General features: G+C 41.3%; 1 protein-coding gene across 1 annotated transcript in view; it reads right to left on the bottom strand.

The window, feature by feature from the left end:
- Positions 1-505: 505 nt before the first annotated feature.
- The window catches only part of LOC130584566 (piggyBac transposable element-derived protein 5-like), a gene marked incomplete at its 3' end in the record, with an annotated part of 49,410 nt that continues 24,558 nt past the window's right edge, over positions 506-25,357 (bottom strand). The window contains exons 2-4 of the mRNA XM_057384629.1: positions 19,030-19,457; positions 11,559-11,693; positions 506-697 (exon numbers count right to left, since the gene is read on the bottom strand). Of these exons, the coding sequence (XP_057240612.1) occupies positions 506-697; positions 11,559-11,693; positions 19,030-19,457 (755 nt within the window). The remainder of the gene's footprint in view (positions 698-11,558; positions 11,694-19,029; positions 19,458-25,357) is intronic.

Here is a 25,357-nt window from a genome sequence, read left to right as displayed (position 1 = left end):
CAAACCCAAAACACAAAAAAGGCAAACTTTTCCAGAGCTTCTGCAAAGGCATAAAATGTCCTCTAGAGAAAACACATCTTTAACAGATATTAAACCAAGAAAAGATTTCTAACACACATCTCTAAGGATTCATCCCATCCCTCATCTTTCACTACAAGAACAGAAAAATCACAGGCTGATGGCAAATCCCTTGAAAAGTCCCCCCGGCCACATAGGAGATTTGATCTCACATGTCTAAGTCAAAGAACAAAAGCAAGTGCTTTAAATAACCTTATTTAAATTGTTTTTACATCCTCATTTTGAAGATTTAAAGAGGAAGATTTAAAGAGCAACTTTAAAAGTCTTCTGTATAGTATCTTTTCATGAATGTGAAGTTTTCTTAGAGATGAACAATTTATGCAAGGAATGGAAATATTAGTGAAGACGTTTGGAAGTTGGTTTTTTTTTTTTAAATTCAGTGGCAGGAGGCCTCTAGGTCTATCACCATTAAAACTCAGTGAATCACCTGATACACACCTTGCTTCTCAAATTCTTCAAAGAGATTCAGGCTGGTAATGCTTGGGCCTGTGAAGATGATGTAGTTCTTCCCAGCAGCATTCTGACAAAGGCTTTTGGCCACCATACTGTGAAGCTGTGGTTTGTTCTTCAAAGCATCCAGCCCATCAGCACCGCTCCCTTCTTTGAGATGGACATAAATCTTAAATGAGAAATGGTAAGAAAAGTCAGAAGGTTATAATGAATCCAGAAGGTGCAAAAGCAATTCCCAACATACCTGCACAGCTCAACTTGAGACAAGCCAAGAAGGCAGCAGATTCTTCTTAGAAAATGCTAATTAAATTCCCTTTCAAGGGGCTGTTGATTTTAAACCAACTCAGGTTAGATGGCCCAGCTAATGATAAATACAGCATCCTTCACCTCCTCATAAGGACTTCTGAGGCTCCTGTCACAGTTCTGCAGTTTGAAGATTTTTTGCTGGGCAGGAAAAAAACTCCAGTCATAACTGAGATTACATCTCATACTGAATCTGTATAGGCTTCAATGCTGCCAGCAAAAGGAGAGCATGGGAAATTCAGTTTCAAAAAAGGCCAGTATGAGATGACCAGAAGGAAATGGCTCATTACCTTCACTGCATTAATATTCAGATTTATTTCCTGTTGGCAGCAACCGTCAGGCTGTGACACAAGTGTGTGTGCACCCCCATAAATGAGCAAAACGCACACCCAACCAGCCAGAAAAACCTCATCAAACTCTCCAGGCACGGTGCTAACACTTAGATCCTTTATGTGGATCCTGATTTGGATACAAACCACCAAGTTTGAACTCTGCAGAAGGAGAAAATGTGTAACCCTTCATTTGTACACAAACCTATTTTTTTTCCACTGACAATATTTTACAAGCACAACTCCCACTCCAGTTCAACACTTAATAAAGGCAACTAGCCATGCAACCTTCATCTTGTTCTAAGAGCTAGCAGAAATAACCTGCTGGAAAGAGAAATGGGAAGAAACAAACACTGTACTCTGTTACTCAAACACTACTGTAATGCCATGGAACTTGCAAAGATTTAAACACATACACAAAATTCAAATTTTTAGAAAAACTTGCCCAGGCCTGACTTCATGACTGGCTCCGACACACTCAAATCTTTTATGGATTACAGAAAATTCTACTTGTATCCTCAATAACTTTGTTAAATTTAGGTTTGAGACTTCAACCATGCAAAACATGCAGCATTGTTTTTCTGTACAGCTTATTTCTCTTACCAACAGACACTGTTACAAATGAAAATTCATAGCAATGATAATAAAATGCTCATGTTTGCAATAGTGCTCCCAGTAATTTGTAACTCAATGATCTTGGAGAAGAACAAAATTCAATTAAACAGCTTCTCCCTATTTTAGATGGTGCGTCTCCATTGGCACTGGTATTCTGTGTAATATTTCCTAGCAATTCATGCATCATGGAACAGATCTCAACAGGGTGTGTTATGTATGAAATTTCTGGGAAATTAGATGTCATTTATAATTTGAAGGAACTGACATGCTGAAAAAAAGTTGGTACAAGGACAAATGCATACTAATTCCAAAAAGTAGAGTGCATATTAAAAMCAAGTCTTAAATACATAATTTATCTTTTTTTAAAAAAAACAAAACCCCTTTTATTGACAGAAACAGCTTCCAGATGAGAACGAAGACAGCAATGTTTGCAGACTCCCTGATTCTGCTCCACTCGTTTTTGAAAGCTATCAAGTTTGTGCTCTCTCCAGTTCTAAGGCTAAGGACTAGGTAATTATGGTAATTCATTTAGGTTATTAATCAGGGCTCCAGAGAGCAGCTTAACAGTGGAACACATTCAAACAGCAGATTGTTCCTAATTTACAGCAAAGGTATTTAATGATTATTGGCAACAAAATTGAGGTTACTAGTGTGCCAGCACAGAGACCACACATCAAACCCTCAAAATCCACAGACAGGACACTGGAGACAGAAGGTTAATTTTGACCTTGGATTAGCAGATGAGCTGAAAACAAAGCAGGAATATCTTTAAGCCTATAAAAGTACACCTACCTCCCCTAATCCAGTAAATCTCAGCCAGCCAAGAATCTCTCCTGCTTCATGGTCACTCTGTGTTCCTTGTGGAGTGCTGTGCCTCCAAGTATCAGTCTTCTGACACTCTGGTGTGCCAGCTGGTCCCTCAATATGAGCTGGCTTGTGGCTGCAAGCAGCTACTTTAAAGATCATGCCCACCAGGCATCTGTCCACTGAGGTACTACTATTTTAATTTGGGAATGCAAACACTTCATAGGTTTGGTTAGCAGAATTCCCCATGCACCTGCTCTGTTCACCTCCCCAGCATCCTTTACTCAAATGTCCATACCTGTTGCTGAATCTTTCCTTCTTCTCCAATGTTAAATATACCTCCCTTTTTTTCTCTTTGGGCACTTCCTTGCCTATCCAACAACAGCCTTTGTTCTTGGCACAGTATTTCTCGTTTTGGAGAAGCATCATTCAAAGCTTTATCATGCCCAACTGTATTGAGATGATGGGTGACAGCAGCACAATGTTGGAAGGCATAAAGGCTGCTGTAAAACAGTGGCTGTGTACAGATAACCAGCAAAGGCAGAGCTTTGAATATCTTTGAAAACACCTAGGATCCCATATGGCCTTTATTTCCCATCTCATCCAGCTTATTTCATCCGAACTCAACCCATTAAGATCCTACCTACTGAAGCCCACAGCATTCCCTCTTTTCTTGTAATGCATTAGAAGCAGCATTTAAAAGTCAGCAACCTGCAGAAAAAGCACAAATTGCCAGAAATGGGCTATTAGACCTCATGGGCACAGTCAGAAACTGCTCCCCCAAAATGTTTGTTAAACCATTCACTAGACCTTCTGGTTTGTCCTGGGACAATACTGGAGTTTAGTGCCCTCTCCATGTGCCCCAACAGCAAAATACCATCAGAAGTACGGGCTCAACAAGCGTTGCTGGGTAACAGATGGGAGATGCTGGCAGCAAACATCCTCTGCTTCTGTGGGTGACAGACCAAGCAGCGCTTTTTGAATATCTGCAGAGATCTCTTATACTGTCTGTCTTTTCCTAATGGCTGCTGGTCACAGCAACAATTGATCTACAGCAGCAATTGGGATAACCTGTATAGATGTGACATCATCTATCTTAGGAGGCAACTACAGACTGAAGATCTTTAACATGCAGTGCTGGGATGAAATGGAGCTTTCTCTATTCAATCCTCAATTATTTGCTGAATATCTGTTGTTAATCAGAACAATGACATGCTCAATTCTGCCATCTCTCTATCTATGGCTGCCCTACWGCACTAGATACTTTCAATCCAGTCTGTCTGCATTACCTTCACGTGGAAAGTCCATAAGGTCTCATAGAAATTGAGTAAAAACCTGAACAGTTAGGAACAAAAGCTACAACTTGACTGCACACTTAAGAGAATGTGCCCTAGAAACTGAAATATTGGTGATTCTGCTCATATTCAAAGCTCAGATGGCATACTGAAAGCATTTGTGAATAGTACATCCCAAATATGCCATCTTCATACATAATTGAAGCACCCCAAGGTACAATTCTCAAATGAAATAGATGACATTTGGTAGAAAAAAAGGGCAGAGGTAGTGATAAACAGAAGGAAGATTTTGAAAGATACATTGTGCAAAAATATCTCATAAAGGGCAGATCCTAAACAACCACAAAACAGAAGCCATGTTTTAGATAACACAGTTAATAAAACAAGAGAAAAAAAGTAAAGTAGTCATAATTTTGGGATCCTAAATAGCTATTGAAAAAATAACTTTTTTTTTTTTCTACAGGCTTCACAGCCACCCCACAACTGCTCATTCCTAGCACTACTTTCTAGATTTTGCCTCAACCTGTCTTCCCCTCTCATCTAAACCTCACTTCTAACTGTTGCCATTACCAAYACTGTTGGGAGAGTCTCCTCTCCAGTTTCACCCTAAACCTGCTGCAGTTCAGGGGAATTTCCCCTATTTCCCCCTTCTTTATTGATCTCTTCCCAGACAGCTCGAAGGTCTAACAGCTGTTGGCACAGTGGTGGTGTGCTTAGCAAGACCAGAACTTTTCATTCTCCTCCTACTACTCTAAAGGCTACTTTCTAAAGAATATGCAAGAGCATACAGTTTTCCCAACCTGTTCCCAGCTAGTTAGCTCTTAGTGCTCCTTACAAAGCTTTTTCCTTGATCCCCTCCCTCTGCATTCCATCTGAAATTATTTCAATCTGCATTAACACACGGATGCAGCTTACATCTTTCCACTGAGGACTGACAAATGTCTGTTTTGCTTCCACATGTTCTTCAAAGTTTTTAAAAAGATCTTTGTGAGACTGGTAGAAAAATGCTGGTAGAGTTGACAATGCAAGTCCAATAWGCTTTTCTTTCCACTAATTCTTGTTATTTCTTTATTACTGAGGGCACTACAACATCTTACCTGCATGGTGGACCAACAATCCATGGATCAATAAACACAGATTTTGCTCTCTACTTCTCCCACGCAGCCACATCTAGGTCAGGAAGATTCATTATGTCTAACAGCTCCACATAAATCATTTCCTGTTCCTTCAAATACCTAAGAACTGCTTGGCTTTCCTTCCAATTACTGCAATCATCCTTCTTTCCTTTGGCCTTGCTGAAATGTATCTTGACAACCAGACAGTGCTCTACTCCTCAGATGTCTTGCCTAACCCTTCGCTTTGACCATGTCGGCCTTCTGCCAGTTCCCTCTTCTTTGTAGCATCAAAAGGAAATTGGGCTGGAAAATGGAGACCGGCCTTTATGGTTTAGGCTTCCTTATTCATCTCCTCCTGTACCTTGTCAGTACAGTGATTCCTGTCTGTGTTTGCCCTGTGAGGCCAAGCATCCAACAATCAATGTCAAATAAGCCCACATTTGCCTCTTTTCATGCTGCCCTACTCCTGCCTGATTGGAAATCACCACCATCCCAGCAGAGCTCTGTCCTTTTGCTCTTCAAAACCTTCCCTAGAATCCCCACAAGGCAATTGCTAATCAATTTATTTGCCCTACTGCTTCTTTATGCTGCTTTTCCAGGCTCCCTGTGTGCAGCTGGTAGCCCAGCTCAGGTCCATGTTTGACCCTCTGGTGCTACACAGTTGCATAACATTTGCTCCGTTTTTCTAAGAAAATAACTGTTGAGCTGTGAGAAGGAGTGTAAGTGAAGAGGTGTAAGTGAGAAGGTATGCAAGTGATGCAAGGCAAGAACAGTATAAATGATCAGAAATGCTGTAGCTGTTGAGAGGATAACACATTGCAACTCGAGGAAAATACTGACATAAAAAGACATAAAATTTTAAGATAAAACCAGTAGATGATGAATCAGTGACATCAAAGACCCAGCTCATTTCCAAGAAGGAACAAGGTCGATGACTGCCTGGCCTGTGCAGGCTACCAGGAGTGGGGGGCCTAGCAGTGTGTTAGTCTCAGATCTCTGCCATGTGCATTAGCCAAAAAATACTGCTGCAGTCTGCCTGCTTCCAGAGTTCTCTGGGCAGTCAAAATGTGTCTGAACTGAAGAGATTTGCTGTGGAAGATTAGGCCTCCCTCTTGCACTTAGATGCTAAATCTGCAAGGGCAGGGATTGTCTTTTTGTTCTGCTTACAGCACCCAGCACAAAGAGATGGGATCCGTGAGGGGCATTTCTATGGCAAACCTATTAAATGCATAAAGACAGGAGGCTCTGGTGCTTTTAAGTCTCATTCCCCAGGCAGAGTTGCACAGCTGCAGAAAGGACACAATTATACAGACAGTTTAATTGTCATAAACTCCAAGCAGCTCAGATGGGAACTAAAAAATAACTTCCATTCTCACCTGAAAATAGACACTGAGACTGCATGCAAACCCTGTGAGAGAACTTTGAATTAGATTACATTTGGATTTGRTTTTTCTATTAATTTAGAAACACGGCAAGATTGTAATCTTCATGAAAATGTATAGGGCTGGCCCATCACACGTCTGCAAAAATACCTTTCCACTTAATACTGGTGAGGAAGAGGATAATTGACTTTCAACTGAGATCTGGGATTCTCAGATGCTGACATTACAGAACCACGTGTATTAAAAAGCCAGAGCCAGGTGGGAGCCAGAGAAAGAAAGCAGATAGGATTTYCCAGCCACCAGTGACTGACAAATGAAGGTGATCAGATTTCCTGGGATCCCCTCGCAGACAAAGCCTGACCTTGAGAACCTCCTCAAAGCAGCTGCTACATYTGTGAGTTCCAGATGCAACTGTTCCAGCAACAGAGGAATTATCAGGGAACTGTTTAAAGAAATGCAAGGGCTCAGACTAATCTCTAAACAGAACTTAAATAGGCTGAAGCACTAACATTTCTGAGCAGCTTATTAAACAAGTGCACAGATGGCTAACACTCCTGTAACTCTGACCTTGAAAACAAAACTGACTCCAGGTTTAGATATCCCTCTCTTTCCCATTGACTGAATGCACTTACGTGGTGTGTTATGAAATTATAAATTCTTCGGTGCACAATCTCCATTTCTTTAAATTCTGGGAGTTCTTACTCTTTAAAACCAGCAGGGTTATGAAGTATTCAAGCTGTAGGCTGTACCTACCTGTCTGAAATGAACTCCAGCATTTACTATAGAAACATGGTGTTTACATTGTTTAGTGCTTTTTGCTACCACTGAAAGCTCTGCCACTGATCTATGGAGTGACATCCCTTCACTGAGAATGCTGCTCTTTGGAAGAGAGCCCTTTCTTATCCTCTCAGGCAGGGGCAACTCTGACCCAGGTTTCACTCTTTAAACATGGCTATTGTGCAAGATCCTTCAGGACCACGGGAAGACTCAAGCTGCAGAGACACAGTACTTTTCCTTAATCCGTTCTGACTCATCACTTCATGGGAAGCAGTGGAAGGTGGAAACTCAAAGTCAACCCCAGCACAAGGACCTAAATTACTTCATAAATCTGAGTAACAATTTTGATAGAGATATTAGTGAAAATGAAATGCATTATTGCAAGAATTTTCTGCCAGGGAATAAAAGCAAGTGCAGAGCCCATATATTTGGGGGCAGGGAGGAGGTGTGGGAAGGGAAATGTGTCCACTATAGCCTAAGAAAATAAAATTCATCTCAAGGAACAGGAAAGGATATACACATCCATAATGTAATTTCTTCCTCACCCTGATAGCCACTTTTTAAAGCAAATAATTATGTTGATGAGCTAATTCCATTACTGCCCATCACAGTGAATAATATTGCCTGACTGTCCCTTTGYAATGCTTTTTACCATCTACACACTGCCTTCCATCTTGTTGATTGATGGCTCTTTGGGTCAGGGATTGTCTCAGGATTACATTTTGGCTATGGGTCTGTGCTTCAGGATGGGGAACTATAAAAAATACCTTGTTCTGTAAGCTCTCCATGTTCTGAGTTTACCAGCATYCCAAGCTTCTGCAAAACTATCAGAAAACCTTCTTGTGCAGGAGGAGCTATGCAAGGACTAGAAATCCTTTAGTAACAGTAACTAATAGCCATTCTTTTTGAGCCACACAAGAAATGCAGAGAGAGCATAATGTGTCCTACCAGGACAAAATAACTAGACATGATAGGGTATTTGGGAATTGTCTTCATTATTTTTTGATGAGCAATACTGCTATCTAAACTGAGAAAGAGTCCTATCAATCATATTTACAAGCAATTTTTATAAACAAGTGTTCCAGATTTTCAGAGAAAAATAGAGAAGTAAACACTGACAAAAAACTGACACAACTAGAGTTTTGATTTAAATAGGATTAATTACTCAGCAAACACTGTAAGAAAGACTGCTAAGCTACTTCAGTAATTTAAATTGCAATCAAGACACTAAAATTGTTTTTTAAATTGTCTCGGTGGGAAGTAGACAATAGAAGTGCTAGGTAGTATATAGGGAAATAGATTAGAAAGAAATAAGAAAAGCAAAGAGAAGATTGAGAAGAGAGGGACACCTGAAGTCCTGCAAGCTGTTTGTTCTTCTCCCTGAATTAGAAAGAAACAAATGAAAAGGCCTGAGCCCTCTCCTGCAGCAGCTCCTGCCACCTTGATGTCCAGTGTCAAGGGCTGATGAACAAGGCGACATTATCAGGGCAGTTTTGCCACCTACTTTCAAAAGTAGCCAAAGTCAGCTCTCCTGGAGCCCTTCTGAACTCTCTGAGAGGTTTTGTTCGTGCTCCCAGCTGCAGCAGTCATATATTGTTTGAATGATGTGTCCTTCCTGCATGTTCCCACTTGGCCAGCTGACCATGAAGAGACACTCAGCAACAAAGCTATTCACTGCAACAAGATGCTTCACTCGAGAAATTCTGAAGCTGAGGTATGATCTGAAATTGTGCATCCATCTTAAAGACTTAACTGTCAGGATGAAGCGATCTGTAGTACAGAAGACAGAAAAGTAGTCTAATATTCATACGTTATTTTTATTATGAATATATAAGCCCATGCACCTTCTTACATCCACAAGCAGCACTTGGGTTTTATGCCACTTCTGTTCCTTGAATGGCTTACTGGTCTAGATTTTAAATCAAACACCATTTCCTTAAAAAGTAAATGATGAGCCGTCAAACAGAAATGTTTACTCATACTCAAACATATGATTCAGAGTTCTGTTTGCAAGAACAAGCAGAATCAGGAATTTGAGAAGACAAACAGCTGAAATACTGAATATTAACAACTGACCTGTGAGCTGCCACCCAGAGCTCGCAGAGTAACTCAGTAGGTGGCATACCCATTTTACATTAGGAAAACAAATCCAACCAATCCTTTTCATTGTAGGAAAAGCAGAACACTGGAAAAACAAAGATGTCTTCTCAAATGGAGATTTTTTTTTTTTTTTTAACATCAGGCGTATCATTCAGGATTGGAGTACCTTGTTTTTAGCAATCACAGACTTGTTGAGGTTTCTTCCATCCCTGAAAACTAGTCATACATAGCTCACTTCTCTTTTCTGTCTGYGCTGGTTCACCTTTCTATAGATACATATTATTCAGATTTTTGAAAGTGAATTAGCCTGATGTATGAAGTGTTGATAGTCTTATCTTATCTCGAATAAAAGGACATCAGTGTCATCAGGTGGAAGCAGTGGGGGAGGGAATACATCCAGATAGTATTACAGAATGTCTGCATGTTTTTAAGTCGGTGGTGTAAGGTTTTTCCAACAGTTGGCAGGTGATAGACAAGTCAGTCCTTAACTATCAGACAAGTCTTTTCTTCATGATGGCAGCTTCACAGAGATGGAGGAAAGATGTGTACATGAAGGAGAAAACACTAGATTTTCTTCTGGTTTAGATCAATTCTCTCAATTTGTTAAACACAGAGSAAAACACCAAATCCTCTGTTTTAATAGTCTACACAAACTAAATAACCACCAAATAAGTGCTTTGGATTCTGCAAGACTGCTCAAAAGTGTGACACATAAATGAAGATAGCATTTCAAGCATATCATAGCTGAAGATGCTCATCCTCCCCAGATTAGGGTTTTACATTTTAGCATGAAGGTTTGTACTTTTTCACTGTTCCCTAAAGGCCTCTTTCACCCAATCATTTCAGCATGTTGATAATGACAGCCAAGTAATGTAATGAAAATAGAAGGCAGCTGGTAAAATAATCCTGGACGTCATCCAGATGCAAGTGAAGCATGAGTATCTAATTCATTAAGGGAGTGGGAGGATTAGGGTGGTGCTGAGCACCTATTCTGTTTAATTTGACATTCCATTAATTTAATCTCTCAGTGGACAGGACGGGAGGTGCAACATAATTATAGTTCAGAATCTGGCATGTCTGAAGACTTATCAGTTTTGAGGCAGTTGTTGGGGGGAGTATTGCAAGAGAGAAGAGCAGACTTTGTGCTCRCTGTACCAATACACTTCAGTATTAAACTGCATGTGGCACTGGTGAAGTTCTCCTTGGAGATCAAAGACACTGCCTCCATATGTCAATTGACTTTTCAAGAGCCTTGAGAGCAGAAACTTCCAAGGATGCTTTACAAGGTGACTCTATGTTGTATCAGACAAAACAGCTGCTTTAACACCTAGGTGGAAGATGCAGGATCGGATCCTAAATTTTTTCTCAGAGTGAGCAGCATTGCTGARAATGCAAACCCCTGTTCCCAGTGAGCCTCTTTTCTTGCACAGCTACTCAGTCATAATGATTCACCAACCAAACTCTGCTCTGAACAAATGTTCAGCTGCAGGAAATCCACAGGCCCTGTTCTGACATACATTCAGCCTGAGCAAGCAGTGTGTACATCCCACCTCTGAACCACCACTCTGAAACATGCAGGACATAGCACTGTCACAGGATCTCTTGGGAAAAAGAAACTTCAGAAAATAACTGCCCCCTCACCTCTAAGTATCAAAATTAATGACCACGTTTTACAAGGGCTCTCAAAATACATCAGCAGTTGGGGAATCTGAGAGTTTGGAAAGATGTTCCCAATGACTTACAACTATAAAAACAAACTCTTTAACGCCTCTCACTCCAACTTACATCTCACTTGAAGACATATCAGATTCTATGTCTTTGTTAAAGAGGTAGATGGGTGCAAAGATATGTAATAGGAACCCCCGCTTGCATGTTTCTCACAGAAAAATTGACATCTTGATACYATATTGATTTAGTCTATTGGACACTACTGGCTATCCCAGGTGCAGTGTTAAACTTAGAGAAAAGCTGACTCATTAAAAATGACAAAAACACAGTACCTAGACATTTAGATGCAGACAAACAAGACAGACCTTTTAACTGCATTTCAATTTAATCAGCTGAGGGCTGGCAGCCAGATGGACAGTATTAGAGGCAGACACACTCAGTTAATTCATACAGCAAACAAAGCATCAGGAACTTGTCATCACTGTCTGTTGGGTCCCGTATCTGCAGGAGTCAGAGCCCTCCTGCATTCAGATTGTAGCCTCTGGCAGGGTGACGAAGGGAAGTGATTGTTACCTTTGGTCCTGCAGTACATTTAAGGGCCTGCTGGAACCAAATCAAGACATTTCAAGAGGTAAAACCCACCTGGCAGATGAAACCAGTGGATGAGCACTGCCGAACCCAAAGACTGAATTTCCTCTTTTTCCTCTTGCGCAGCTCCCTCTCTGTGCATGTAGCAATGAAAACAGGATCCTCGTCAATCAGGGGCTCATGTAGTACCTGCAAGTGGCAAGAAAAGAGGCAGGGAAAGAAACAGAAGAATACATGATTGCTAAAGAAATGGTGCTTTGACTTCTTTCAAGGAAATACAGCCTAGCACTGTGCTTGTGTGCATCACCCCAAACCAAGAAGCAAACCCACTTTTGTTTGATGCTACTATCCAACAAAAATGAAAGCCTGGCCAAGCTCACTCCATTATGGATAGCTGCTCTACATGTGGTTTGCAAACACTGCAAGGCACAGAGCTCACTTCTCACTATCAGCTGCAAACATCCCTCCAAAATGATGCGGTAGATGGGGCAGGGAGAGTGGATTGTTAGCAGCATCCTTCTCCAAGCTTCATCATAAGCTTTATCTTGTTTGGCAGAATGTCTTCCCACAAACATCCCCTACAATATGTTGTAAAGTACACTCCCTGGTTACGGCAAAGGAAAACACATAGTAGAGAGAGAAGTTAAGGGAGAAAAAAGATATTTTCGATTGTCATTTAAGGAGGTGGTAAAGAGACAGAAAATATTTTTCCTGGCACCAGCAGCTTCAGGGGAGTCTCTCTTGCCTCAGGAACTGAAAAATTTGAAAAAGAAGACAAAGATAAAGCACCAGAGGCAGGAATAGAAAAAGACAAGGCAGACTGGAGCAAGTAATGAATACCTGTGAAAGTGGAGCAGTTTCTGCACTCTGCATCCAAATGATGTAAGTGGTTCCTTGTTCCTTATAACTATTTTGTAACAGTTCTCTCCATTAATTCAGCAGCCAAACTGTTAGGTATCATCATGTGGAACTCACCTATGGAAAAATACTAGTATCTTCCCACAGCTCACAGGTAGCTCTGCATAACGTACACACGGTGTGCAAATTGCCTGACAGGTCACTTGTTAAAGTACAAAGACTTGCAAACTGTTGAAAGGTCTCAGCTGATGAATGCTGACCAAAATCAGCCACGTACATCTAAATCAGAGCAAGTCACTGCAGGCTCCCCTCCTTGTACATGAGGGGAAAGCAGTCCCAGCAGGCAGTAATTCATACCCTTGTAAAGACATGTAAAATAGTCAGATGGGTTACAATCTAAAGGAGGCTGTTCTTTTCTCACCTTCCCTCCAGGAAACAGGCTCAGATACAGGTATGCTGAGGCTCTCATGCTCAGACCAAATCTTTCCATGCCTGCATGAATGCTACTTTTGTACTCATCTGCACATAGTCAGTGGAGAGAAATGAGAACAAAGCTGCATTACACCTGGTCTCGATGCTCGTAGGAAAGATGTGGTGGGTGAGGAGTTAAACACCAGAGAGGAGCAGCTGTTGGTTTCCTAAAGACAAGATGTTTGCTGAACGTCACTCTGTCAGCCCAAAATAGGCACCCATGCCCTCCCCACACAGTGATGGCTGCACACTGTCATTTATATGCACTCCACTTCTTAACGACTCATGAAACATTCACAGGACCATCTGAAAGCACTCTTGTGAAATGTTCAAATTATACACCAAAATGCAGAAGCGAGCAAGGAGAGCTGCACACAAAACTACTTGTTCTTCCAGCTGCAGCTGCCCTGTTTCCCCATTGAAGCCAAATCTTCTTCCTCTCTCAAGGTCCACATAGARCACAGCCATTCCTTTCTAAAGGCCATCTGGGGCACTTCCCACTTCCACCTCAGAGGATTCTGACAGCATTTTGCAAATATTAAGTGTGCTCTCATTCACTTTTGCCATTCTGCCTTTCATAAACCAAGGGAAGAAGCACATCCTTTGGGATAGGGTTGGATTTACATATTCATGGCAAGAACCATTTCATTCCCAGGGGGGGTTATCAAACTACTTCCACCATTGAGTGCTAACTGTCCCAGGACTGTCCAGCCCTTCAGCATTTTCTGGGGTGGTTTCATCTACCAYAATATCGGTGGAACTGCTGATCCCCATTTTGTTTTCAAAGAGAGCAATTTGTTGCTTCTGGCATTGACATGATGTTTTTAGGACAAAAGTTAGCCCTTTGCTACTGGCCCATCCTATTGGTTCATTCACCCTCCTGCATTCTCAGTTTCCTTACTCTTTCTGTAATCTCAAATCCATCTATTCAACAAACCCCCATGCAAAGTGATATTTGTTCCCTCCTTATTCCTCACTCTTGCTGTTTCTCATTTTACAAGAGTGATCTTACTGCCCCCATGGCATATTCTTTCTTGCTTCTCATCTTCCTTGACAAGAATCTACTTTCAGGCTTAATTGACTTTTCCACCTGGCCACCTCTTCACCATCTTTTACTCACTCTCCAAGTGCTCCCCACTTCCTATTCAGGCTTCCTTTGATGCAAGATACCTTGTGGATCTCTTCACAGAAATCATCCCCATTTTTTTCTCTCAAACTCCCAGTTCTGTTCGGGTCTAAGAAACTCCTCATCTAGTTGCTTTGCTCTGCCACAGCTATCACACTGTTTTCTTTTCTTCCTCTTCTTCCAGGGATAAGTCATCCTTATCCCTGATAGATCTACCTGCCTAACTTTCACTCTTCGTTTCCTCCTCAATGAGCATTTGCACTCCAAGTGTTGCAATTGCTCCATTTCACAACATCTTTCACTCACAGAACAAAACAATAGCCACTGTCAGGAGAGCCTTTCTTTCTTCTCCATTTTAGATCATTTCCAATACTCTTTCCATGTCAAAATTCCATCCATCCATCCTGCTCTCACCAGAGCCCAAACAGGCTTRTATACAAAGCCCAGAATCACTAAGTCCCTGGTATTTGGAATTCTTGGACTCCATTTAGTTATATAATGAATCAATATATCCTCGAGACATCTTCCCCTTAGCTCCACGGCCATCCACAATACAGGCTGTCTCTTCAGTCTCTCAGCCTCTGCTTGCCTTGTCTCTGGCTTTTGCTGGGTACCATCCAGTGCAGAGTTCCTTGGGTAGCTGCACCTGTGTGTACTCAGTCAGTCATTCCTCCTGCTGTAGCTTGTGCTTCTGCCTCTTTGCTCCAAAGCTTCTCCTGTCTGATCCAAATTCTCTTGCTGATGTCTGACATCTCTGCTTAGACATYTAGCTGTCAGTTCTGATTTCATTATGCTGCATTTGAGATTGTCGCCCTTCCCTTTAGAACACCCTAATATCTCCTTTTTTGGTCATTGCAGACAACCCTCTCCTCCTGTTGCAAATGTTACTGGCTAGTGAACCTGAACGTCAGTCTTTACCTCCTACTTGCAAAATCTTCTCAGCCAGGAAATGCCTGCATTTTCCACACTTTCTGAGTAAGAGCTCTAAAATGGCAATCATTTAAGAGTAACAACTCACCCACCCAGACAAATTTACAACCAAAACCATTACAACCAAAAAACAGCTTTACTCAACATAAGGCAATCTTGCCCTACGGACCACTGCTGGAAAGCCATTTTCTTAGTCACTCACACTGACCACATCTCTTTCCTTTATTTCTCTCTTATAGTTCCTTTCCAGCATATCAGACAGACTCTTTCTCTTTTCGAAGTCCTGCTTAGCCTGTCCACATTTTACAGATCCTCTTTGCCATTAAAGGTTAACTCTGACCTCCACTGGAGCCACGATTCCATGCTCCTCTACCCATTTGTTCAGTCTTCAATCAACCCTCTTAAAAAACAAAAAGTCAGTTCTTACAGCACTCCATTACCATGAGGTAATTTAAAAATAGCAATGAAGTTTCATCATTTTCTGTTGCCAAACCCTCCCTAAAACCTGGCTCCACCAAAGGATCAACTGGCCAAGAGCTACAGGACATCAGAAATTTACATTGCTGTTCAATATTATTATTGCTCCTCTGTCTGTCTTTCTCTTGCTCCCCATCTTATACTTGGCCACTATTCTCTGAATATTTATTTATTTGTGTCACACTCACAGAAGTCCTGAGTGAATGGTTCTGATTTGGGAGCAGCACCCTTAACTACAGAATTATTATTTTGAGAACAGGAAATCTGAAACACAACGGTACAACACAAGCAAGATCTTAAAATTTGGAAATGCCCCAAATCAAATGAGCATTTAATCATGAGGACACAAAAACAAGCTGACCAGCCTATTTTTGCCCTTTTGTGCTTTTAAAGGGGCTGTTATCTAAAGCTGTGAGCTGGTTTGGAAGAGCTATGTTGAAACTGCTTAGCTGTACCTTATGATACCACCAGGAGTGAAACACAAACAAGCTGCCTAGTAATTGGCCAAAGTTTTGCACCTTGCCCTTGGAGCAAGAGGTTTAACTTACATCTCTCTTTTCACCAGGGGGGTCTCTCCTGCTGCCTGCTGGAGAGAAGAACTGAAGATAGATGACTGTCCCCAGCTGATATTTCACTGGGAAGATGCAAAACTGTTTGGTTACAAGACACCAAAGAGAAGGTACTTTAGAGGGAGAGGGAAGCAGAGAGTACCTGGAGTTATGCTCCTGACCTCTCCCACACCAGTCAGGGGCAGCAATCCTGTCTAGTCACATCCTGCTGACAAGCATATAAATACTCAGCAGGACAGAAGGAAAATTGAGCAGTGATGTTATTTGCCCTGAACTCCTCTGGTTTCTGGAATTCAGTGTCTATCCTTGGCAGGTGAGTACCCTTGAATCTGTTGCTGTGTGCCTCCTGAGCGYAGGCAGGGCATCCTCCCTGCCTTCAGGCTTGTAGACAGTAGCACAGCTACAAAGCTAAGTAGARAAGAAAAAATACTGTTTACAGGAACAGACCCAAAACTCCACCTCTTGTTGCTCAGATAGAGGCAATGCTTATTTATACAGATGATGCTGAGGAGGGATAAGATGCAGAGAATATTCCTGTCTTTTTTTTTACCAATGTAGGTCAGAACAGCATTTTTTAACTTCAGAAACTGAAGCTAGCACTGCTGATACACAATTACAATGTTCTGGGCTTTCAATTCCTTCATAAGCTGGAGAGTAATTATTTCCTTTGCTCAGTRTATTTAGCAAAATAATTATAATTCACTAGATTGTTTTCTTTGCTTTGGTATAYTGGCATAGTTCTTTCTCCCTGTTTCCTTTCATAGCAACTGTGGTGTTATTTTTACAGGCATATTTGGGCGGGGAGGAGGGATCACAGATGAGAAAAAAAACCCTAACTATTTTCTGACAGAAATTCCACTTGAAGAATTGTTTCTAGATCCCCCAAAAGAAAAGATCAAATCTATAGAAGAAATAACTGTGAAGGCAGATGTTTTACTGCCTGCTGGATGCAAATTCTCCCTGCTCTGTCCATAGGGGTGAGTTAAACACAGCATCTTCCTAACCTGTGTTCTCTGAGGTCACAGTACCAGAGGAAGAGAATTAGTAACAAACCTACCCATAAGCCTGAATACCCCTRCTGCATTCAACAGGAGCTGTGATTCAGCTGTTTGATGCCACTTACAAGAAGGTAGCATAAAGCTCATGGGTCAGCAACAAGCCACCCAGGTACCACAAGTCTCATGTTTAAGATACAGGTGTACCTTAAGCAACAAACCCATTTTCAAYTTGGGATTTCAGGTATCACTGATTGCCTGAAACCTGGCCCCCTTTCCAACCGGCTTCCAGAGGCAGCACATCCAAAAACCCATCTAATGGCTCTTTCCCTTCATCTTTCCATTTGTTTCTGTGCAACTGGGTTATTATTTTAAATTATTTCTGTTATTTCTCATTAAACCTGGCATTCTGGGTTTGATGTTTACTGCAGTCTGCACTCAAGCTAATTTGCAGGGAGAGGTCTTTCCTGCTGTTTTGAGCAGATGGGGTCCTCATCTCTTGAGACAGGTATGTACAGCCATGACTGATCGCACCCAGGGGGATGTCATGCACAAGGCTTCTTTCAGGAGGAGGCCTGGAACATCCCCAGTTGGCTACTGGAGATACACTAGAGTATTTTTAACAACAGACTCAAAACCTTATTCTTTCTCACAGGATTATTTTTGAAACTATTTTGGTGCTTTTTGTTCCACTCAATATTGCAGAAACATGCTGCATAGAAATCACTGACGTAAACACTGACAAAGGAGCAGAGAAGTGGAGGGGGAAGGAGGAGAATTAGGCTGGCTCTACTTCTTCCCCCTTATTTTTTTTTTAAATAGCATCTCCTTACCAAGTTCAGGACAACAATACATTTTGCTTGTGGAGATTTAGATGTTTTTCCACTGCAAACAGGGTGCGAGGTTGGGAATGGGAGAAGGGATATACGTGCAAATCAATCTTATCCTTTAATGGATTTGCACTCACAGCATGTCCCACAGCACACCATTATAAGCATTTACAACAGACACAGTGATCACATTTCTGAAGCCTTTATCTTCTGCCCATAGAAGTCAGCARCCATAAGGATTACATTTCATACCTTAATGAGAGCTCAGTCCCAACAATTCCGTGTTTCACACTGCCTGTTTTGTCTTAATGGAAACATACCTTGCACGGTTTAGTGAGAACACTCCTCCCTCCTCCCTTCTCTACCTTAACAGCTTTTTAGGCAGCTGTGTCCTCATGAGTTACACAGGTATGATTTTTATTGTCTATAAAACAGAAAAAACTGTAATTATTCGCCATTTACTTCAGACACATTTCAATGGATGTGATGCATCTATGCCTTCATTAATTTTGTGCAGTGGGCACAAAATATGATGCTTCAGAAGGGAAACTGGAAGAAAAAGAGTATTATGGGCACAATACCCTTTCCAAATGCTTAAGTGAAATATTTGAAACAGAGAGTTGATAGCAAAGTTATGTCATGCAGTAACATATTTCATGCTTATTCCTTTTTCTTTTCAGACTTCTGAACAGGACCAGTAGCAACAGCTTTATAATGAAAATGTTTAAATAGAGTATGATGAATATTACAAGATTTTCACCTGTCCTACTTTCCAGTCATGAGGAAGCAGGCATGTTACTGGACCATGAAGCAAGCACCCACTGCTAAKGTCAGGGACAGTCACTCTAGCAAACTCAACTCGATCCAACCCTCAGCATTCATGGAGCAGCTAGTGGTCTGCCCTGCAGCCCAGCTGCCAGCTCTGCCCTTTCTGCTCTTGCACAACCTGCAGCTTCCCATTCTCAGGAYAGCAAAACCTACTGGTGCCATCCTCACTGAGAAATCTCCAGGCTTGTTTAGGCCACTAAAGCAAACTGCTGCAGCTCAGAGAGCACCATTCTCACTGAAACATGCRTGGTGCCTGCACTGCACAGCCATAGTCAGACCTGATGAGTGCTCACAGAGGACAGTGCTGCTTTCTCTCTTGTTTCATGGAGGCACACCAGCACAGCTTCACACTGTGAAGCCCCAGCTTTTTCCCCAGGCAGCTGAGCTGCACTTTCTGCCACAGTGAGACAACCAGAGCTCACAAGTCAGATTAACACTTACCTGGGCTTGCGAAGGTCTGAAAGCAGAGTCAAAGCCATTCTGCAGAGAGTCCAGAAAAGGCTGGATTTTGTAGAGGCTATGCACTGTCTGGCTTGAGCGGAAGGCCACAATGTGGAAGTACTTCAGAATCTTCTCAAACCGTGATTGTGTCATGATAAGTGCAATGCTCTTGTTGCTGTAGAAGCCGCTGCTCCAGATGCTGAGAACAGACTCACAGTGGTGGATGCTGGTTGATATCATGTAGCCTAAAAAGGCCTTCATTTCTGTCAAGGTGACGTCAATCCAGGCATCGTCACTACCAAACCTCTCCTGGTATTTCTTGGCATACATATTGGTTTGGACCACCATATTCTTTAGTACATTGTCAGGGACAAAGAGCTGAAAAAAGTCCATGGCACTGGCACTCAGRGGCATTTTTCGTGTTGGACCTAGAACAAAAGCAAGAAGGGAAGATAGGCAAACTCCTGAYCACCACAAGGCATGCCCAACACTAGAAACTAAAAGCATTATTAACTTTTCTAATGCAAATGATGACAYGTACCCATTGTCTGACAGATTTCATCAGGAAACCTCCCCTCCCCCCATATTCCTCCTCCTATATGATACCATACACTCTGACAAGTTGCTTCCTCTACTTTGCACACTCATTCGTTTGCAGCATGCAGGCCTGTGAGACAAGCATGCATTTTATTTCTCCACTTATGCACGATCTGCAACTTTTATCCTCAGCAGCTGTTTTAGCCTTTTTCTGGATAGTCTTTTATTTGTTCATATGAGTGTCAAAGCAGTGCCTTCCTCCAAACAGCCCTGAAGGACAGYGTGAGTCCTCCAGAGATAGCGCTGCCCTCATCCCAGATGACAAGATTCCTAGGCTCTAGAACCYGATCCCACCTTTTCTCTGGTATCTCTAACTCCTGCCCAGTTCAYTGTCATTAATTCTGTGACTTTCAAATCTATCTCTGCTCCACACAGAGTCACATACAGATCATGTTTACGTTTTTGAGTTCAGTGTCTGCCACCACACTGGAGTCTAACCCTGCACTCTAACATCCCCAAGAAAGCACATTACCAGAACATGTCACAGCTATCATGTGGCTAGTGTCACTCTGCCACGTCACAGGGAATATTTTTAGCACTACAATGCATGCAGTGGTCATCTTCCTCCCATAATGTAATAAGCCTTGCAATCCCATCCTGTGATTACTCTAGCTTTTCACTGATCTTGCACCTTCTCTGCCAGTTTCAACTATTCCATAARAGTGAAAAAATTAAAAAGGAAGCTCCAAGGGTTAGCAGCACGGTGTCAGTGTTACAAGGTGAGCTAGTCAGACACCAGATTACATGAAGCTGAATTAGGAACATCAAACGTGCAACACCAGGTTTGGTGGTCTACACCACTAGTCTTTACAGCCCTCTCTCCTCTAATCCCTTCCACAAGCCAACCAAATTCAACTCCAAAAGTAGTAGTTTTCATGCTTGCAGCTCGTGGCAGTGTTTTAATCACCAGGTAARGGCAGGGGACACTCTCTATTCTACAGAAGCCATGAAAACCAATACCCCTGAGAGGAGCATCCTCTGCAAACCCAGTGGACAGGGGAGCTCTTAAAAGCAGCTCTACACCCTCAAAAGACAGTGTCATTAGTATAATCCYGTGGATCTTCTGGATCCAAGAAACACCACACCTTAGTCCAGCAGCCTTGGGACTGTCTGAAACACTCCTCCTAATCAAAAATACAGCTTCTCATTTGCAGTTCTGCCCAACAAGAGCGAGTCTTTCTTGTTTGGATCCACAAGATCCAAAGAGCGAGTCTTTCTTGTTTGGATCTCAGCATCAGCTCTCCCGGCTGGATCAGAATACGAGATTGACCATTCCACAACCTGGCTCTGCAAAGATCCACTACCATGTTGGTCAGGTTGCATTCTCCCTGGATCTCAGTTCACATTCTTAGTTACAGCAACAACTATAGCTTGCAGAAATTTCCCATGAAACAGAATTACAAGGAATTACAGAAATACTGTGGTTGAAATTGMTCTCAAGCCTTAATGTTTGGGTGCACTCTGGTGAACTCAAGGTACTAGAAAGGCAGAAAAAATAGCATCAGACTTTGAAACAGTGAACCTCCAGACTGTAAAGAATGCCAAAAAAACAAACAAAACTGGATTTTTTTTTAATAAGTGCAGTGGGGAAAAGCCATCTATTTAAAGATCACTTTCCAATTTTAATTTGTCAGACTGAGAAACTTTCAGTTGAAAGCACATTCCTCTATATTGTACAATCAGAGGAAGGAGCCCCACATAAACCATGTTTTGGTAAGGACAGAAGAGAAAATTTCAATTTAAATAATAAAAAAGTTTTCATTATTAGGTGAAAACTGTGGGTCCAGAATAAACATATTTACCTAACTTTAGCTAGTAGTGCAATAAAAAATCTGCTTAGCAAAAAGTTTTCTTCTTTTGATCAGGAGGTTAATTTTCTGCTAGCAATGGCTTGACTGTAATAGCTCACACAAGATGCTCCATGAATGATTCTGTATGAACAACTTAGAGTACCTTCCTTCATTTTTCCCCACAACTTAACCAAGTTTTTATATTCTACAGCAGATATGGCTTTGTACTAACAACACGTGGAACAAAGTATATTCCTAATTGTATATGAAATCTTGAGTAGCTAGTGAACTCAACACCAGTGCTCAGGCCTTTCAGGTAGTACACAGAGACAGTTTTTAAATTCCTGCCTTCAGAATCAGAACCTGGGAGTAGGGGCAATGTTTTAAGTCTTGTCTAGAGCAAACAAGTATTCATAAAGCACTAAGTCTTTCGAAGTGAATTATGTTTGTCTTGAGACTTGTGGATATGGACATAAGGTGGATGCTGGACTCTCTCTTTAGGGAGTAATGAGCAGTCAGAAGCACAGAAATKTAACTTTGGTGGAATTACATTTTCAGCAGCTGCACAAGGTTACCTACCATAAGTGATTACAGAACCCTGACAGATATACTGGATAGGACAACCCTTTCCTACCCAGCAGTCCTGCTCCAGAAACAGYGAACCTGCTACCTTGTCTCCCCCCTGAAATAAGTATGCAAGCTTAGTAGCCCACTGATCATGCAGAACTCACACAGCTCCAAAAAGCAAGCTGAATCACTTTCTGTCTCAAACATCAACATCATTTTTGTTGATTAAATAAAATTATGGAAGCCTCTGTATAATCTCACTGTCTTAAAAACCACCATTTATTAGCAAAGTGAGTGCAACTGATTCATAATTTACTGATATGCAATATAACAAGAGCAACATTGAATTTCAGTAGGAAAATAACTGAATTTTTACATGATTTGTGTTTTGCATAGTTAATGACAGCCTAAAATATTTAAATACGACTTTCTAAGTACATAAATATATCCCAYAGAGAGAGCTAACTGTCTGCATAAGGAACTTAAATAGCTTATTTGTACTTTTTTAGGATTTTTACATTGATTTAAATGGCACTTACCCAGAAAATACTGACATGAAAAGAGTTCAGTGTTTCATGCATGCACTGTTTACCTTTCAAAGCTTTAYTCAGTCAAGTGAATGAGTGGCTTTACCTAGTTGTCCATTCTCAGAATGATTATACAATTATGGCTGTATGTAAAATTCAGATTTTTCTCTCTCCTCTACTATAAAGTATGTGCATTGAGAATATACTTTGCTTTCATAGAGTTTTCTGCTTTAAAAGCCAGTCAGGTTTTCCAATACAAATTACAGAGACAGAGCCCAAAAGCACTCTTGAGTGTCCRAACACACAACCACACCCAGTATTCCATGCACAGTCAGGACAGACACAGAGCTCCACTGAGTAATGTTCTGACTGGGCAGCACACACACCAGCACAACAACTTTGGGCTTGCTCTAAGTGACCTTGTAGGATGTGGAAAATARCAAACAACTTCTGTTACAACATACACACACAAGCTCGTGTTTCTTCTACCTCTGTCTGCCAGAAAACACTTGCATTTGCAATCTGCAACAACCACCTTGCAAGTCATTAGTGCTATTTTGACTAGGCAGTTCCATTTTCTATTTCACACTCAGAATGAATGTCTCCCACAGAGAGACATTTAAATTTGTAACAACAGGGTTAAAAGACATGAAATAAAAAAGCAGGAATAACCATTGGTGTGTCCGTATTGGGAAGGAGAGGCTGGCAGGTTGCCCTCAGAGTGTGTGCATTGCAGAGGCCATTTGGCTGAACTTGGCTCAGGGCAAACTGCAGCTGCCTCACTGGGTCTGGTGTGCAGCAAGAGAGCAGGCTGCACATTCAACTTCTCAGCAAACATATCCACYGCAGAAAACCCAACAAGATTTAAGAAAAAGTTCAGGTGGAACTTCTGTGTGACCATCCTTCAGGCAGCCCTTGCCTGTCCTCCTACAATCTCTGGTCTTTTCTTTCTGGTCCCCATATTCACCTCCTGCTTCAATCCCTTTCTAGAGTTCCTCACWGCGCAACATGTTAGGAAAAAAATAAGAACTCCAACTGAATTAAATGCTTTCTCCTTACTTAACCGATTTGCAGAACTAAGTAATTTGAGTGCATTTTTAACAGGTTCATGCAYCCTTTCCCATTTTTTCTGTTCAGATTACCAACCTGTAATTTAGTAGCTCAGAGCTGAGACTGAGAAAARAGGATGGACAAAAGATGGAAAGTTTCAAAACATATTGTAACCTACCAGTGCTTACAACATAGCATATAAATCTTAAGAAGGTCAAAAGCATTATCATTTTGGGCAGGATAAAGCAGATGTGTAATCAGAAAATGCAGTAAAAGAAAGTTCTCCTTTTGCTCTGCTGTGCAAAAGACTTTGCTYTCGCTCAAAGTAATCCAGGTCCATGATAAAATATCCCATTATGTTGACAGGCCCAGGTGTTACCATATGTATGATAATCCAAACTGCATGGTTTGTAAACAAACCTTGTGCAGAGCAAATCACGGCTGACTCAGGAATTATTGCAACTTCATTAACAGTGTGGCAGACCCCAATACTGTCCAGTCAAGCACAGGAGTGGTACAAGCATCCGTACAGGAATTTACAAGTAATTTTACTGTCTTCTTTGAGGAAAGATCTAACAGTTTATAGCCACCCATGAAAATAGCACATTAAGTGTATTTATGAAGATACATGCCCAAGAAAAATAAATCCAGAAACTCTTTTTTTTTCAGTCATTGGGAAGTACTTTCTCCTCCAACACATGGTATAACTTTCAAAACCCAGGGTTTGAAACCCAATTAATTCCTTTTTCCTWAGTCCAAGCAATTAGAGACTGTTTTATATTCTTGACAAGTTACCTTTGCAAAAGTGAACAACATGATTTTTGGGTCTTATTTAGAGAACATCAAAAAATGCTGACAGATGCCTTTTGTCAGAAAATATACATCTATCAAAAACACCATGACGTCTTCATGGAAGGTGTCAATTGAYGAAATATGACAGACAGTTAAAACAATTTCTCACCTTCTTCAATATTCAGAGAATAATACAAAAAAAAAAGCAAGAAAATAATAAAAAAAAAAAAGATGTTTTAATATTTCCCCAGTGAGATTTTTCAGAATTTCTGTTTACACTAAGTTTCCTCATGTAACCTTTGGAAGCATCAGAACTTATCTGGCTTGCCAGAATCAGTTTTCATATCAGCTCTATTCTTAATGGCCTGGAAATGTAAATCAGACCATCCTCAAACATAGCCRGTTTGACGGCCTGTCAAGGCAGTTTGAAGTAAGTTCACGTAACTTCTTTTCTGGGTTTTATTCCAGTTTATTTGAGACTGCTCTCCTGTAGGAACTGGGCAGCTAGTACCCGAGTCTTTAGGATATTATGCTGCATGTTTTTGTTCATCTTCATTAGAAAAAGCTATCAAAGCTTCAGTGACAGTTCYACTTTGCTAAGTCAAAGGCGTCATCTTAATTTATACCAACTGTGGCTCTGACCAGTATTTTAGGGCAAGTAGATGTTTGCATCTGTTATTCTGGTAGACAACTCTTAGTTTCCTTTAGGGACAGCCTTGCACAAGAATTCAATATAAATATGAAAACATGATCCATACTGTGACACTGCTTGGAGCTGAGAGCCAGCCTACAAGGAGACAATAAAAAAAAAGGCAAAAACTCACAAGCAGACACTCTTGGCTTTGAAAGAAGAAACTGGACATAGTCCTTCCAAAGATGGTTCTCTTCTTATACTATAAGGGCTCTCTCTCAGCAGCCTGTGCTTTCTGGGTAAGTTTTTGCAAGGTGACCTTCACAGAGGCTTACTTCATACYCTTGCATGGGCGCTCAGTAGCTGCACTTCTG

Source organism: Malurus melanocephalus, unplaced genomic scaffold (assembly GCF_030028575.1).
Source record: "Malurus melanocephalus ecotype Western Australia unplaced genomic scaffold, MMel_1.1 scaffold_724, whole genome shotgun sequence".
In the NCBI taxonomy this organism is placed as follows: domain Eukaryota; kingdom Metazoa; phylum Chordata; class Aves; order Passeriformes; family Maluridae; genus Malurus; species Malurus melanocephalus.
This window is presented reverse-complemented; position numbering and strand designations above follow the sequence as displayed.